Source organism: Eubalaena glacialis, chromosome 13 (assembly GCF_028564815.1).
Source record: "Eubalaena glacialis isolate mEubGla1 chromosome 13, mEubGla1.1.hap2.+ XY, whole genome shotgun sequence".
Lineage (NCBI taxonomy): Eukaryota > Metazoa > Chordata > Mammalia > Artiodactyla > Balaenidae > Eubalaena > Eubalaena glacialis.
Window position 1 is genome coordinate 12,396,608 of NC_083728.1, and position 14,500 is coordinate 12,411,107.

At 49.4% G+C, this 14,500-nt stretch overlaps 1 protein-coding gene across 2 annotated transcripts in view; it reads left to right on the top strand.

The window, feature by feature from the left end:
- Window positions 1-12,661, top strand: part of PTGIS (prostaglandin I2 synthase) — a 45,690-nt gene extending 33,029 nt beyond the window's left edge. The window contains exons 7-11 of one of the 2 annotated variants that reach the window (XM_061208940.1): window positions 3,861-4,029; window positions 5,018-5,199; window positions 6,660-6,811; window positions 8,957-9,140; window positions 9,303-9,422. In XM_061208940.1, coding sequence (XP_061064923.1) covers window positions 3,861-4,029; window positions 5,018-5,199; window positions 6,660-6,811; window positions 8,957-9,140; window positions 9,303-9,332 — 717 coding nt within the window. In that variant the 3' untranslated portion in view covers window positions 9,333-9,422. Of the gene's footprint in view, window positions 1-3,860; window positions 4,030-5,017; window positions 5,200-6,659; window positions 6,812-8,956; window positions 9,141-9,302 lie in introns of both variants that reach the window. The other variant, XM_061208941.1, reaches the window with a different exon arrangement.
- The last annotated feature ends 1,839 nt before the right edge of the window (window positions 12,662-14,500 follow it).

Sequence of the window (14,500 nt, forward strand, 5' to 3'; positions counted from 1 at the left end):
GGGGTGGGCTGAGTGGGTGGAGGGAGGAGAGCTCCCAAAGGCCTGCCCCTGCAGGCCCATCATGGTCCGGGCTGCTCTCCCAGCTCTGAGCTGTCAGACAATGGGTGGCTCTGCTGACCACGGTAATGCTGGGACTGACACCGCTAACTGTCGTGGCCCCATCAGTCAAGTTTCATTCTTCTCTTCCTTCTCCACATCTTCCTTGGCCTCAGCAGCCATGGCTGCAGGAACTCCTGGGTGGTCCTGAGTGGGGGGAGGCGGACTGTGGGAGCTGCACGGGCACGGGGTTTACAGATGCTCAGCTGCTCAGTGGAGATGATGATCGCAATCGTGATCGTGGAGGCACTGCAACATGAGGATGAAAAGCAAAAGTAGTGTTTCGAGTCAGACAGACTCAGGTGGAATCCCAGCTCTGCCACTGACTAGTTGTGTGACCTTGAATAGATCACTTCACTTTTCTGGGCTTCAGTTTCACCATCCAAAAGGAGGAGGTAATAAGAATAATAGCTGTGCACAGAATTGGGTTTTTCCCCTTCAGTAGTTTCAGTTTGAGATAATTTTAGGTTATAGAAGAGTTGCAAAGATAGTACAGAGAGTTCCCAAATACCCTTCACCCAGCTCCCCCCAGTGTTAACCTCTTACAGAACCACCGTGCATGTGGGAAAACTAAGAAATCAGCGTTGGTACATTACTATTAATTGAAAGTCCATACTTTATCCAGACTTCCCCAGTTTTTCCACTACTGTCCCTTTTCTCTTCCAGGATCCAATCCAGGATCTACTTTGCACTTAGAGTATTCTTTTATTCCCTTAGAAAAAAATTTTAATCACAAAAAAATGAAAATAAATGTAATCTGTGATCTCCCACCCCTCACCTCTGTGTTCTCTCGCGCCTCAGATGGGCTTTCCCAGGTGGTGGCAGCAAAGGCCACCAGCAGCTCTTGGCAACTTGGCAGTCCCCATGGAGGAGGGATTCTTTCTCCCGTGAATTCCAGCACAAACCCCAAGTCTGATACCCACTGGCCCAGCCCAGGTCACCTGTCCCCTCTGAGTCCATCACTGACTGAGTGGCCCAGGCTGGGGTCACATGGTCACACCTGAGGTCTGGAGGGGGTGGTTTCTCCCCAGACAATCCACTGGACTTCACATGAAGTGGAGGTAGTTCTCCGAAGGAAAATGGGCTGCTGTTACCCAAAGGCAGGGGAGTGGTGCGGGGCAGGCAGGGCTGCAGGTGTCCCCACTCCAGTTGACTGACAGTGCGGAGAGGAGACCACAAGGTGGCGCACGTGAGCCGCTGAGCACCGGGTCTGGCTCACAGTGAGCGCCCCCTGGAGGTCAGGTACCGTCGTTCACAGAAAAGGTAGAACAGAGCACAGGCGCTGCTGGGTGGTGGACTTCGGCTGCAGTGGGAGGGAGGGAGATTAGACCAGAAGTGTCCTCTTGGGTAAACTGAGGCAAGATCCTGCGGGAGAACACTCAGCTTCCAGGGTAGTGGACTAAAGATCTCATGGTTGTGTGATCATACACACATGCACGCTCACACATCGGTGGAGCTGGGCGGAAAACAGTCTTCGTCACCTCCCTGACTTGCCACAGCTTCTTCCTGAAAGCAGAGTTAACCGAGCAGCCTTGTTTCCCACTCCTGCTTTGTAATTAATGAGTGTTGGCCCCCATCTGACCATCTGGGCAGGTAAAATGGCCTTGGCACTGAGTTAACCCAAAGCTGAATTATTTATCGCCTGCATTCCCCTGGCTGCCCAAGTGATGGACAGCAAGTGACCTTGCTTGTTTCAGCCGGACCTGAGGCGCTGGAGGAAATCTCAGAGAGAGTCCAAGGCCTCCATCGGTTCTCGAACCCGAGGGAGGGGCTGGTGAGAGAGGGAGACCACTTCTGAACACCTACCGTGTGCTCCGCCTGTGGGGGTCACTAGTATTCCTTGTGGCCGCCCCAGGAGTGGGCACATATTTATTCCCATTTTACCAAGAGGGAGGTTCTGAAACCCAGAGAGGAGAGTGGCTTGTCCAGAGTCACAGGAAGTGAGCAGCTGGGATTTGAACCCAACTCTGCCTGGTCCTGGTCCTGGTCCTGGTCCTGGGCTGTGCCAGCCCACCTCCAAGGCTGCCTTGGAGGTCCCCAGCCCAAAGGAACGTAGACGTTTATTTGACAAATACCATTGAGCCCCCCACAATATGCTGAGCAGTGGGGAGGAACTAGGGCGTGCTTAGTTTTCCTTTTCAGTAAAAGGTGTGATAAAGGTGCCTGCTTGATAGGAAGATTGAATGAGGGCACCTGGCACCTCTGAATTAATGGTAGCTAAAGAGAAAGAAAATCTGTTTCACCATCATTGATGCTTTGTGCATTTATTTTCTGCCTCTCCCCCCTCCCAGCTTCTGTCCCAGAGGAAACCTCAGTTGCCAGGTTCTTGAATCTCCTAGAGATGGTCTGTGCTTCTTCATATATATCCCTCTTTAAACGTACACGCAAATGGTAGCACGATGAGGCCCCGTCCCGCATCTTGCTTCAGTGCATCTTGACTACTGTCCCCTATCAGCGCGCACAAAGTCAGCTCCTTTTTAGCAACTTCCGGTGTCATCATCCTATGGATGGATCGTCATTTATCTCACTGATCTCCTATTGAGGTTGCTTCCAATCTTTTGCTGTTACATCAGCGCCGTGAGAAATATCCCTGTGCAAATGTCCTTTCGTCCATGTGCAATAGTGTCTGTAATAGAATTTCTGGGTAAACATGATATTTGATGACTCCTTAATATTCCATTATTAAGACTGGATAGGCTGGTCATTTATGGTAGACAAAAATCTTCTTCCACATCGAGGTTAATTGGTATTCCAACCATATCTAGAATTCATTTAAGGATACCCCATCATATCTTAGCCACATGCTGAATACCGGAGTATTAATATATTGAGCCAAGACTGAAGTCTTGGAGCAAGAAATTTTATCCATTTTCCTAATTATTTAACTATTGGGAAGTTTTACATAATTTTTGTTCAAGAAACTAATAGTTTTCACAGTCATCATTGATTATTGCTGCTTTGCTATCTATGCACACAATACTCAAATATTGGAAAGCAAACATTCAGATTTTGTACCAGTTTCTTATTGTTGCGTAACAACCAACCACAAAAACTCAGTGGCATACCTTGATGAGCGTTTACCTAACTCACCTGTCTGTGGGTCTGCTGGGAGTCAGCTGGTCTAGACCAGGCTCGGCTGGACAGCGCAGCTCTGCTCCGTGTGTTTCTCATCTTCCTCTTGGGACCAGCCAGCTAGCCGGGCAAGTAGAAACCCACAAGGTCTCTTAAGGCCTAGACTTAGCACTGCTGTTCTGTCAGTTCTGCCTCATTCTATTGGCCTAAGCAGGTCACATGGCTGAGCCCGAATCCAAGGGGCTGAGGAAATACACTCTGCCCCTTTAATGTGAGGAAGTGCAGAGTCACATGGTAAGAAGCATGCATGCAGGGAAGGTTGGGGAATTGGGGCTAAGGATGCATCTATCCTCAGATGTTAACAGTAATCTTAACTGATATACTTTGTTCTTTTTACTGATATTTTCGCTGATTAGCTATGGAGGTTACCTGTGTGACCTCAGATCAATGATTTTGCTCAAGGTCAGGGACGCCAAGAGTGGCCTTGAAGCAGGCATCGGGCTAGGCCAAAACCACAAAGCATATTTGGGCCATGTCCTGAGGCTGAAGATAGACATGGGTCATCAGGAGTGGGAACCCAGGCCTCCCGACCCCAGTGCCTTGGCCCAGGCTGTGTCCATGGCACAGACCGGTCAGCTCTCACCCCAGCTTTGCCCTCTTGATGGTGTAACGGGGGCTCCTTCTCATTTCAGGGGAACGTGGGTCCTGCTGCCTTCTGGCTCCTGCTCTTCCTCCTCAAGAACCCCGAGGCCCTGGCTGCTGTCCGTGGAGAGCTTGAGCCTATTCTCTTGCGAGTAGAGCAGCCCATTTCGCAGATGACCACCCTCCCACAGAAGGTTTTGGACAGCATGCCTGTGCTTGGTGAGACAGTCAGACCCTCCAAGACAGCCCCAAAGACCAGGGCATCATGGGCCCCCAAGCCCTCCCTCCAGGTCATGGGTTCCCAGCGTCCAGGGTCCATCAGTGTCCTCTGACCTAGGGTCCCCCTGGGCCTCCTATCTTCATAGACCTGGCATCTCCATGCCCTGGTCTCCACTACCCATGTTTCGTGGTCTCAGTGGGAGATTTTTTTGTTGCAAGTGGCAAAAAGCTAACTTAACTGGGCTGAAGCAGAAAAGGGACTTCATTTGGGGCAGGTAACTAAAAAGTCTAGAGGTACTGGCTTCAGGCACAGGTAGATCCAGGTGCTTTAACAATGCCATCAGGTCTTTGTCTCTCTCCATCCTCAGCCTCATTTTCCACTGGGTTGACTCCAGTCTCAGGCTGGCAAGATGGCTGCCAGTGGCTCCAGGCTGATGTGTTTCCGGCTCTGGGAGGGTGTGCTTCTCTGCCGAGTTCCTACCCAGAGCCCCAGGAATGTGTCTCTTTGGCTCTCTTTGGGTCATGTGCCCATCTGGAGCCAATCATGGATGCTCTGATTAGCCAATCACAGCCCAGTCCCAGGTGTTGGGAGTGAAATCAACAGCCCAACCCCTGAGAGTGGGGGAGGGGATGGTCCCCAGAAGAAAGCAGGGAACTGTTTCCAGAAGGGGAATGTATACTGGGCAGGCAGACACAACCAATATGGATGGCCCTGCTCTTTCCGTAGCCTCCTCCGGTATCTCCCTGGAAGATACCTTCCCTCACAGCTTCTTTTAGGGTCAGACCCAAACCTTCACGTCCAAAGTCTCTGAAGACTGCAGCAATCACATCTCATCACTTGGCCATTTTGGGTCTCGCTTTGTGATGGTGGGCAAGTCATGCACCCTCTCTGAGCCTTCCCACCTGCCTCTGTAAAATGAGAGCTGGGGGTGGCATTCGAGTGGGGAAGAGGACAGCGCTGACCCGCCCTTGTACCTGCCCTGTGCAGACAGCGTGCTGAGTGAGAGCCTCAGGCTCACTGCCGCACCCTTCATCACCCGCGAGGTCGTGGTGGACCTGGCCTTGCCCATGGCAGATGGGCGGGAATTCACCCTGCGATGTGGCGACCGCCTCCTCCTCTTCCCCTTCCTGAGTCCCCAGAAGGACCCGGAGATCTACACAGACCCAGAGGTAAAAGGCATACCAGGGACTGTGGGGGAAGATGAGTGGCTTCAGGATGTGTCCTATCTGAGTGGCAGCCAATTCTGCTCTTTGTTTGCTGTGGAACCTTGCCCAGATCACTTCACCTCTCTGTATCTCTGTTTCCTCACCCGTGAAATGGACCTCAAAATAGCACCTGCCTCACAGGGTTGTCAGGAAGATTAAATGTGATCGTGTAAGAAAGATCTTCATTGCACCTGGCACACACTAAGCGCTTTGCAGGGGACAGCTGAGCCATTTTTCCTGTTTTCAGAGTGTTATAATGTCAGCTTCTCAGCACTTTTACCTCTCCCTGGAATTTGAGATGGGGCAAACTTTTACAATTTCTAACAGATTTGGATGTTTACTGTGTGCCAGGTTCTGTGCTGTGCATCCATGCATCCATCCAACCATGCATCCATCCATCCACCCAACATCCATCCATCCGTCTATCTATCCATCCATGCATCCATCCATCCATCAACTCACTCTTCCACCTGTCTATCCACTGGTCCATTCACCTATCCTTCCACCCATCCTTCATTTAGCACCTACTCTGTACAACAAAGCCCTATGCTCAGATACAATCTTCACATTACCACTCTACAATGTAACCAAAGGAAATTGGCATTCTCTTTTTTAAAAATAATTTTAATTTCTTTTATTTTAAATTGCAAAAGTAATATATACTTATAAGATAGAAATATAGACATATATATTTAAAAGTAAAAATTTGTCTTCATTCCCCTTCCTCTCCAGTTCCACAGGGTTCTCTAACAGTGGTTGGGAGTGTGTCCTTTAGATAATATTTATGCCTTTACAGACATACACACGACACACTCACACACATATGAATAGGCAGGTGTGTGGTATAGGATCACACAATACATACTATTCCAACACTTTCTTTTTTCACTCAACAACCAGTCCTTTTATTTACTTTTTTTAAGTAATTTATTTATTTGTTTTTATTTTTGGCTGTATTGGGTCTTCGTTGTGGTGCGTGGGCTTCTCATTGTCGTGGCTTCCCTTGTTGCAGAGCACGGGCTCTAGGCCTGAGAGCTTCAGTAGTTGTGGCTCGCGGGCTCTAGAGCGCAGGCTCAGTAGCTGTGGCTCACGGGCTTAGTTGCTCCACGGCATGTGGGATCTTCCTGGAGCAGGGCTCGAACCTGTGTCCCCTGCATTGGCAGGCAGATTCTTAACCACTGCGCCACCAGGGAAGCCCTCAACAACCAGTCTTAAAAGTTCTTTCCATGTCAGCACACACAGACCAAGCTCAACCTTAAAAATAGCTGCCATAATTTTTAACCAGTCCCCTATCAGTTGAGCTTTACATTATTTCCAGTTTTTCTCTCTTATAAACAAGACTGTGATGAACATCCTCATACGTTTTTCTTGGTGCATGCCTATTTTGGGGGTGGCATCAGAAAGGGACCTTCTTCCTATTTCAGGTATTTAAATACAACCGATTCCTGAACCCTGATGGATCAGAGAAGAAAGACTTTTACAAGGATGGGAAGCGACTGAAGAATTACAGCATGCCGTGGGGAGCAGGACACAACCAGTGCCTGGGGAGGGGTTACGCCATCAGCAGCATCAAACAGTGAGTACCAGGCACGGGGAGCCGAGTGCCTCATAAATTCTCTTCCCTGGGCCCCAAGTGCCTTGGCCCTCGGATCACAAACCAGATTGGACCAGGGGTTATGACATCCACCTGTCCTTCTGTCCAGCTGGGTAACCTTCTGTGCCTCTGTTTCCTCAGCTGTAAAATAGGAGTACTGATCGTACTACATCCCACGGGTGTCGGGACAAATGAATTGGACCTTTCTAGGTACTTTAGCCACTGCCTGGCTCATTGTAGGTATTTAATAAAAGTTATTATTGTGATTACTAATATTATTATTATTAATGTTTAGGCATTATGCTAGTGAATGGGCACATTACATTAAGCTTTTGGCCTCAGCTTTCTCAACAGTAAAATGGAGATAATAATACAGTTGGTTCTGCTCTAACGCTTCACGCGCATTCCTAAAAATCCCTGCACCATGGGAAATCACAAAGTAAAAACCACAGGATTGTGGGGGAAATAGGGCTGGGGCCCAACCCTCAATAACTTCATCAGTGACACACACACAAAAAGATAGGCACCTAGGAAAATACAGTAGTATAGGTTTACACATGTTAAATGGAATAAATAGAAATACCTAAGTGCTACAATAAATATGGCGCTTTACTTTGAAAATGACCTGACGTTTGCCATGCAAGTGGGCATTGGATGGAGCTGTGAGTTACCATGAAGCCTGGGAGGCGGGTTATCTGAGGTCGGACGCCTGATGGGAATGGTGTGGGTCACCACCCTCTGGTGTGTGCGTGTGTGCGTTTTGTGAACTCCTGCTCAGCTTGGATCAGCTGGGTGCAGTTTTTCATTCTCCCAGTGTTTCTTGCAGATGAAGTGACCACAAGCAAATGTGAAATTTGTGTTACTCTTCATTCGTGCCCTAATAGATCAGTCCCACTGGAACAAATTCACATGTTCAAAACAAGTGTTGCAGCAGAACCGACAAAGTTCCACTCCATAAAGTTTTTGGACAGATAAAAAGAGATAATGGATACGAAATGCTTAGCGCAGTGTCTGGAACATAGTGTTCAATAATTGAGCTAATTTGTTATTATTTTTATCTCACTTAATTGTCATGATACCTGCCAGGTGGTCAGTCTATCACTGACTCCAGAGGTCAAATCATTCCTCACGGTCAGGCACCTGGTGAGTGGAGGTGCCAGGATCCAAATCCAGGTGTGGGTACAGACACCTTCCACCCCCCCACCCCACCCATATAAACTCACCCTCTACCATCCTGCAGCTTCAGAGCTGGAATGGATACATCCCACCATGTTGACCTTCTTTGACCAGATGGGGAAACCGAGGCCCAGAGTGGGAAGAATCACACGCCCTTAAGAGGCAGAGCCCAGGGACTTCCCTGGTGGTCCAGTGGTTAAGACTCTGTGCTTCCACTGCAGGGGGCATGGGTTCGATCCCTGGTAGGGGAACTAAGATCCCATGGCCAAAAAACAAAAGGCAGAGCCCAGGTGTGTGCCCAGCTCTCCTGCCCAGAACGTTGACATTGCTCTGTCCTCATCTTCCCTGTTTTTCACTCGTTCAATAAGATGGAAGAATCCCTGCCATGCATTCTGTCCGGCACTAGGCACCTGGGTCGCGGTGGGAGCGGGTGGTAGGGTTCAGAGTAGTAGAGGATCCAGCCTGACCTTTATTAACACAGGTGGTGGTAAGATAAGGCAGGTGGAACTAGTTCACATCGGGTGGGGCTGCCACCACATTTAGGGGCCCACTGATTACATCATCACGTGGTTTGTGTACTTATTAGGACAGCTTTCCAGAAGATGGCAGTAAAGAGTGCCTACCTGCTCTTGCACAGTTGGTATATTCTAACAGTTTTCCCCAGACGGCAGTAAGATATCTGGAGGGAGGGGTGCCTGTTCTGATCTCACGAAGGCAGCTATGGCTCAGCAGCAGCCCTGACGAGGCAGACAGTTCCAGGAGTTTGGTGGGGGTCTGGGATGAGTATGGTGGGAAGAATCAGGAAGGGTCACTGTCCGTGTTAATCAGAAGCTAGGCTGTGCTCTGCTGTGTCAAACGACCTCCAAGTCTCAGTGGCTCGTATAACAAAGGTTTAGTTCCCACTCACACAACGTCGGCTGTGGGTTTGGGGGGCTCTTCCCCTCCGTGCAGGGACTCAGGGGCCAGGATCTTCCCATCTTCCCACTCCATCATCTCAGCATGGAACCCACACAGCTGCCAGGCAGCAGAGAAAGCTGGAGAGTCAGGCACTGGCTCGGAAATGCTTTGGTGTGGAATTGCCCCACGTCACTCCTGCCCACAGGCCGTGAGCCAGGACTCGGGAGCTCCTGGACTGGTGAGCAGGAAATGCCTGTGCTCTGCTCTCTCGCCCTCCTTTCCCACTTTAACCAAAGTGAGAGCTGGGGTGAGACCCAGGAGGACGCCATTGCTTTCCTGCCTGACTCCAAACAGGCCTCCCACTCTCCCCCTTCACGCCTTCGACACTGTCTCTCTGCAGATTCGTGTTCCTTGTGCTGGCGCGCTTTGACCTGGAGCTGATCAGCCCGGACGTGGAGATGCCCGAGTTTGACCTCAGCAGGTACGGCTTCGGGCTGATGCAGCCGGAACATGACGTGCCTGTCCGTTACCGCATCCGGCCTTGAGCTCCGGGGCAGATGGGACTCCACGCACCCAGCCTGCCCCTAGTCGCCCAATGTTCTGTGCCTGCGTTCGGCCTGGGTACAGAACTTTGAACACCCAACGGTGCCAAGCATTATCCCTTCCCTACTGTTTTTCCTAGAAGGCTGTGTCTGGGGGAGGGGAAAGAAGGGGAGCGAAGAAAAGACACCAAAAGCTCTGCGGATTATCTGCTGCAAAGGTTAAGCTCCAAAATGAGGCTTTTCCCGCTCCCAGCTCCTCTTGTTCCTCTAAATATCCACTCAAGCTCGGGCAGACGGGGCACAGCTAGGAGACCCCACTGCTCTGCCCCCGACCCCCATGGGCTGCCGTCCAAGACCCTGCCAATGGTGTGGTCCATACCCTAACCAGTCAAAGCAGATGCTGGCCATTAAAAGGCCATTTGGGGCCTAGCAGTGCGTCTGTTGAAATAAACTCTGTCCCCAAATTTTTATTAAACTACCTAAAGCCAAAGAGTCTCTTAGAATATCTGCTTTCCTAGGCGCCCCGCTTGCTAGACACTTCCCCCATCTCTCCGTTCACACCGATCCTTGGGAAAACGCTGGAGGGTTTCCCGATGCTGGTGCATCCACGGTGTGGAGTGGGAGCAGCCTCCAGATGACGGGCTCCAGGGAGCAGGCTTCTCTGCGTTAGAGTTATGCGCTCCGGATGGGGTGGGTTTTCCCAGCGCTGGGACTCACACAGGGAGTTAGCAAGACGTAGCCCCGACTGGATGGCCCCGTGAAAGGAAGCGGCCAGGGCTTCTGGGACTGGTCAAGCCGAAGAACAGGAGGTGCTGGTTTCCTACATTCTAGCTTGGAAGCTCCAGCTGTGGGCACTGTCCAGATTGCAGGCCTGTTTTGTTTGTCCTACATTTATAAAAAAAATACATTTGTGTTATCTTGTCATCTTTGGGAAAGTTGATTCAGAATGTCCAGCTTCTCTTGAAAACTTGAAAGATCTGTCCACACTGGGCCCATATTCCCAAGGGCAGCCGCTGGCCAGAGCTGAGTAGCAGCCGCCTCCCTTTTCCGGGGCCTGTGTGCTCTGGTTCACCAGGATTCCTACTTGGTCTGCTTTTCTGTTCACAGCACCTCCTGTCCCCCGAAGGCACCCAAGTTTGAGAGCCCTGTTCCTACTCTTAGAGGTGATATTATAGGAGGTGGCGGGAACCCGCTGATTGGTTCTCAGACCAATGGTCCATCCTATCCTGGGTGCACCACCCTTTGATCAAACAGATCAGTGATGAAAACTTGCCTTTGCATCAGCTTTAGGGAAAAAAAAAAAAAAGATCAAAAAGAAAAATTGCCTGGAAACTTTTATTATGACGATAAGTATTATTATTAATATTAGGTCCTGTTTATTGAGGACCCTCTAAATGCCTGTGACAGGAACCGTAGGTATAGTATTTCTACTTTTCACGGCATCTCTGCAAAGAGAGGATGGTTATGCCCTCTTTATAGTTGAGGAAATGGGCTCAGAGAGGTGAAATGACTTGCCCAGAGTCACACAGCTTGTAAGCTGATAGAATTTTGCAAACAGACTTACTGCCCCGGTAGCAAATGCTAGATGGGTGGCTCTGTGCTCTTTGGGCTCCGTGGGGTGGTGGAGCGGCAGTTCTGTTTGGCATCAGAGAGCTGACAGAGCCAGAGACACCCATGGGTGGATGCATCTCATGAGATGTAGACACGCATACACACACATAGCTAGGTCCCTGTAGCTTTAGCTGGAGCAAGAAGAGAGGACCTGAGATCTCTGAATGTTCCAGGGGCCAGTCTCTTCTCAGAGCGGCACCGGGGCTTGGGGGCTTCCCTGGCCCTCAGCCTCCAGGCGGCCCCAGGATTCCCAGACAGGCACTGTGATTGGCAGGAGGCGGGATATCCCCAGGGAAACCCATCTTCACGCCTGGGTGACCCCCACTGCCTCCTGCTTCTTAACGCTGCAGGAAATCAGGGCTGGCAGCCTCCTGTGGGAGGACAGAGCTGGTTTCCATGGCAACCCTCAGCTGCCTCATCCTTCCTGGCTTGGAAGGGAAGGAAGGAGGCCGGCAGAAATAGCTCCAGGAAGATCTCTTGTACGTGGCTGCTACCCTGATGTGCTGGGGAAAAGCCCTTCTGATTTCCCCCTTCCAAATCAGGGCTGCTTTGTCACTGAGACTAGATTCTCACCTGTGTTCAAAAAAGGGCCTATTCCCTTTAAAGGTGACACCTCCTTGGAGCCACAATCATTAGGAAGAGACGGTTCTCCCACCAGGCAGCGCCAGGTGGTATCAGAGATATTGAAGTACAGCTTGGGAGACAATGCTTTAAACCCACCTTTGTTTCAATCTTTATTATTTTTTCTTTCTTCTTTGAAAAAATATAAGCTATAGAGAAAAGAGGGAGAGATGGGTGGGTTAGCTCCTTGCTACAGGTTATTTAGGAAGGTACCCAGATGTCATTGTATTTCTTCATACCTTGCTTTAGAATCACAAAATTGCAGGACCTATGTCAGAAATACTCTTAGGTTAACCTAACGGAGTGTTTCTTTACCATCATCGTGATTATTATTTTTTGCTATATTTTGTATTGTTATTTACCAGATATTTTCCTTTAAACAGTCTCATTTTTTAAACTTAACTTTGTTTAAAAAGGGGACTTTTTTTCCTCTGCCGGTAAAAACATGTATCGCTTGCTGCCAGAAATAGAAAGTGACTGAAAAAGAAATCTGCTGGGGAGGGGTCCTCTGTGCTGGTGTCACTAAGGCTTGGAGCCTGAGCTCTGTCTCTTCTCTGTTACAAAATGAAACAAACACATGCTTGAGTGGCGTTAAGGCCACGCCAGCACCACCCTGAGACTCTGTCCATGACAGTCACGGGGCGGGGTGGCGGGGGGAAGGGAGAGAAAGAGGAGTAAGCTGCCCACCACATGGGCGTGCATTACGCCTGGTGCGAGGGCTGCCCAGGGTCATCTCCTGCCACCAGTGGGTCCCGCCCACAGTGAGCTGGGGACATCCCACCTGCCCATTCTCCAGATGGAAAAACAAGCTTGGAGAGTTGAATCGTCTGGCTCAACGTCACTGATTTGGATGTTTGTTGTTGTTTCTTAAAGACGGTGTTTCTTGAGTAGCAGTGATTATTCCGCCTGGCTGTTTTAATGAAGAATTCTATTTTTATATAATAGTGTCAAGTCGAAATATGCTGAAATATATTAAATCACCCTTGTTTGTGGAACTGCCTCTGAGTGTGATTCAGATTGAGAGTCGGCTGTGTCCAGAATAGCGAGGTTAGCGCCTGGGAAGGGAGCACACAGTCCCTATGTGCTATGTGTCCCGGCTCTGGGACAGGACCTTTCATGGACAGAATCAAGTCACACCTCCAGCCACCCTCCAGACCATATATTATTATCTCCATTTTTACAAAGGAGGAAACTGAGGGTCAGAAAGTGAAGTGGCTGGCTCAGGACCTCGTGGTTAATAAGTAGTAGACACGGGATTCAAATGCAGGCCTCCCTGCTTCCTGAGACCGTGTTCAGGATCTTCCTATCAACAATCCTCCTGATGGCAGAGGAGGGACTGGGTGCCCTTAGCGGATCTTGGGGAAGAGGGTCACAACCCAAAGTAAGGCAAGCAGAAAGAGTGTCTTACAAGTTCACTAAATGTTACCTATCCTTCATGCAGATATATGCATTTATTTTAATATTAAAAAGAAGAGAAGAAAATTTTTTTTTTTTTTTGCCACTCCACACAGCATGCAGGATCTTAGTTCCCCGACTAGGGATAGAACCCAAGCCCCCGGCAGTGGAAGCTTGGAGTCCTAACCACTGGACCGCCAGGGAATTCCCGGGAAGAAATGAATTATATTAGCTTTGGGAAAAATTGAAAAGGGAAAATCATTTTTTTCTCTCAAATCTTTGAGTAAAAATAATGTCCTGGTACTTCCCTGGTGGTCCAGTGGTTAAGACTCTGTGCTTCCACTGCAGGAGGCACAGGTTCCATCCCTGGTCGGGGAACTAAGATCCTGCATGCCGCTCAGCTCAGCCAAAAAAAAAAAAAAAAATAGTGTCCAGAGGCAAATGTCCTTCATCTGTGGGGGGCCATGGAGGCACAAAGTAACACAGCAACATTTTATACGTTAAAATGTTTACATTCAACACAGACATTTCTTTCTCTCTTATGCAGATGTAGGAGATCAGAGGTGGTGTGGCATCTCCACAGTCACCAGGCCTCTTCCTTTTGGTCCTTCCAGCATCTGTAACCAGTGCTTTCCACCTCAGGGACCAGTGTGGCTGCTTGAGCTCCAGCCATTTTGTCCACATTCCAGCCAGCAGGAAGGGGAGAGAAGGAAAGAGGAGAAAAACTTGTTTCTATCCCATTGGTCACAATTTAGTCACATGATACTCCTTACTGCATAGGAGGCTGGGAAATGTAGTCTTTCTCTCCAGGAGACCAATATGTGCCTGCAGAAGGGCACTGCACCCCAGCTTGACAAGTGCTGCATTATGCTCTCTTGTTTACCAGTCATGGTCTGAGCCACATGCAGGGCCAAAGGGACAACACTTGGCTTCTCTGAGCCATTGACTTTCTATCAGAGGTCTGCAGGTTTCCAGGACTTTGACTTTTCTTTGCTTAAAACCTGCCAATGCTCTTGCTATAAAATGCAAAAACCTCCAGACAACCCTCACCTACACGGTTTTTCTCTCCTCCTCTGTTTTTCTTTCCTACTCCTTTTCAGCCCATTCTTGCCCTCATACACTCTGCCCTGGCCACACCTGCCGTCTTCCGTCTCCTTCAACCCTCCCACCTGCCCCAGGGCCTTTGCACCTGCTCTCCCTTCTATGTTTATGGTTTGGTGATCACTCTGACTTAAGACTCATCAGCATCATCACTCTCTCAGGAAGTTCTTGAGCTGAAATCGCTGCCTCTCCTCCCCATTATTCTTATTCTCACACTTTTACTTATTTCCTTCACATTGAGTATCAATATTAGATTATTTTTAAATGTCTCTGGTTATGTCTCCCATTTAAATGGGAGCTCCAGGACAGCAGGTTGGTTTCACCACTG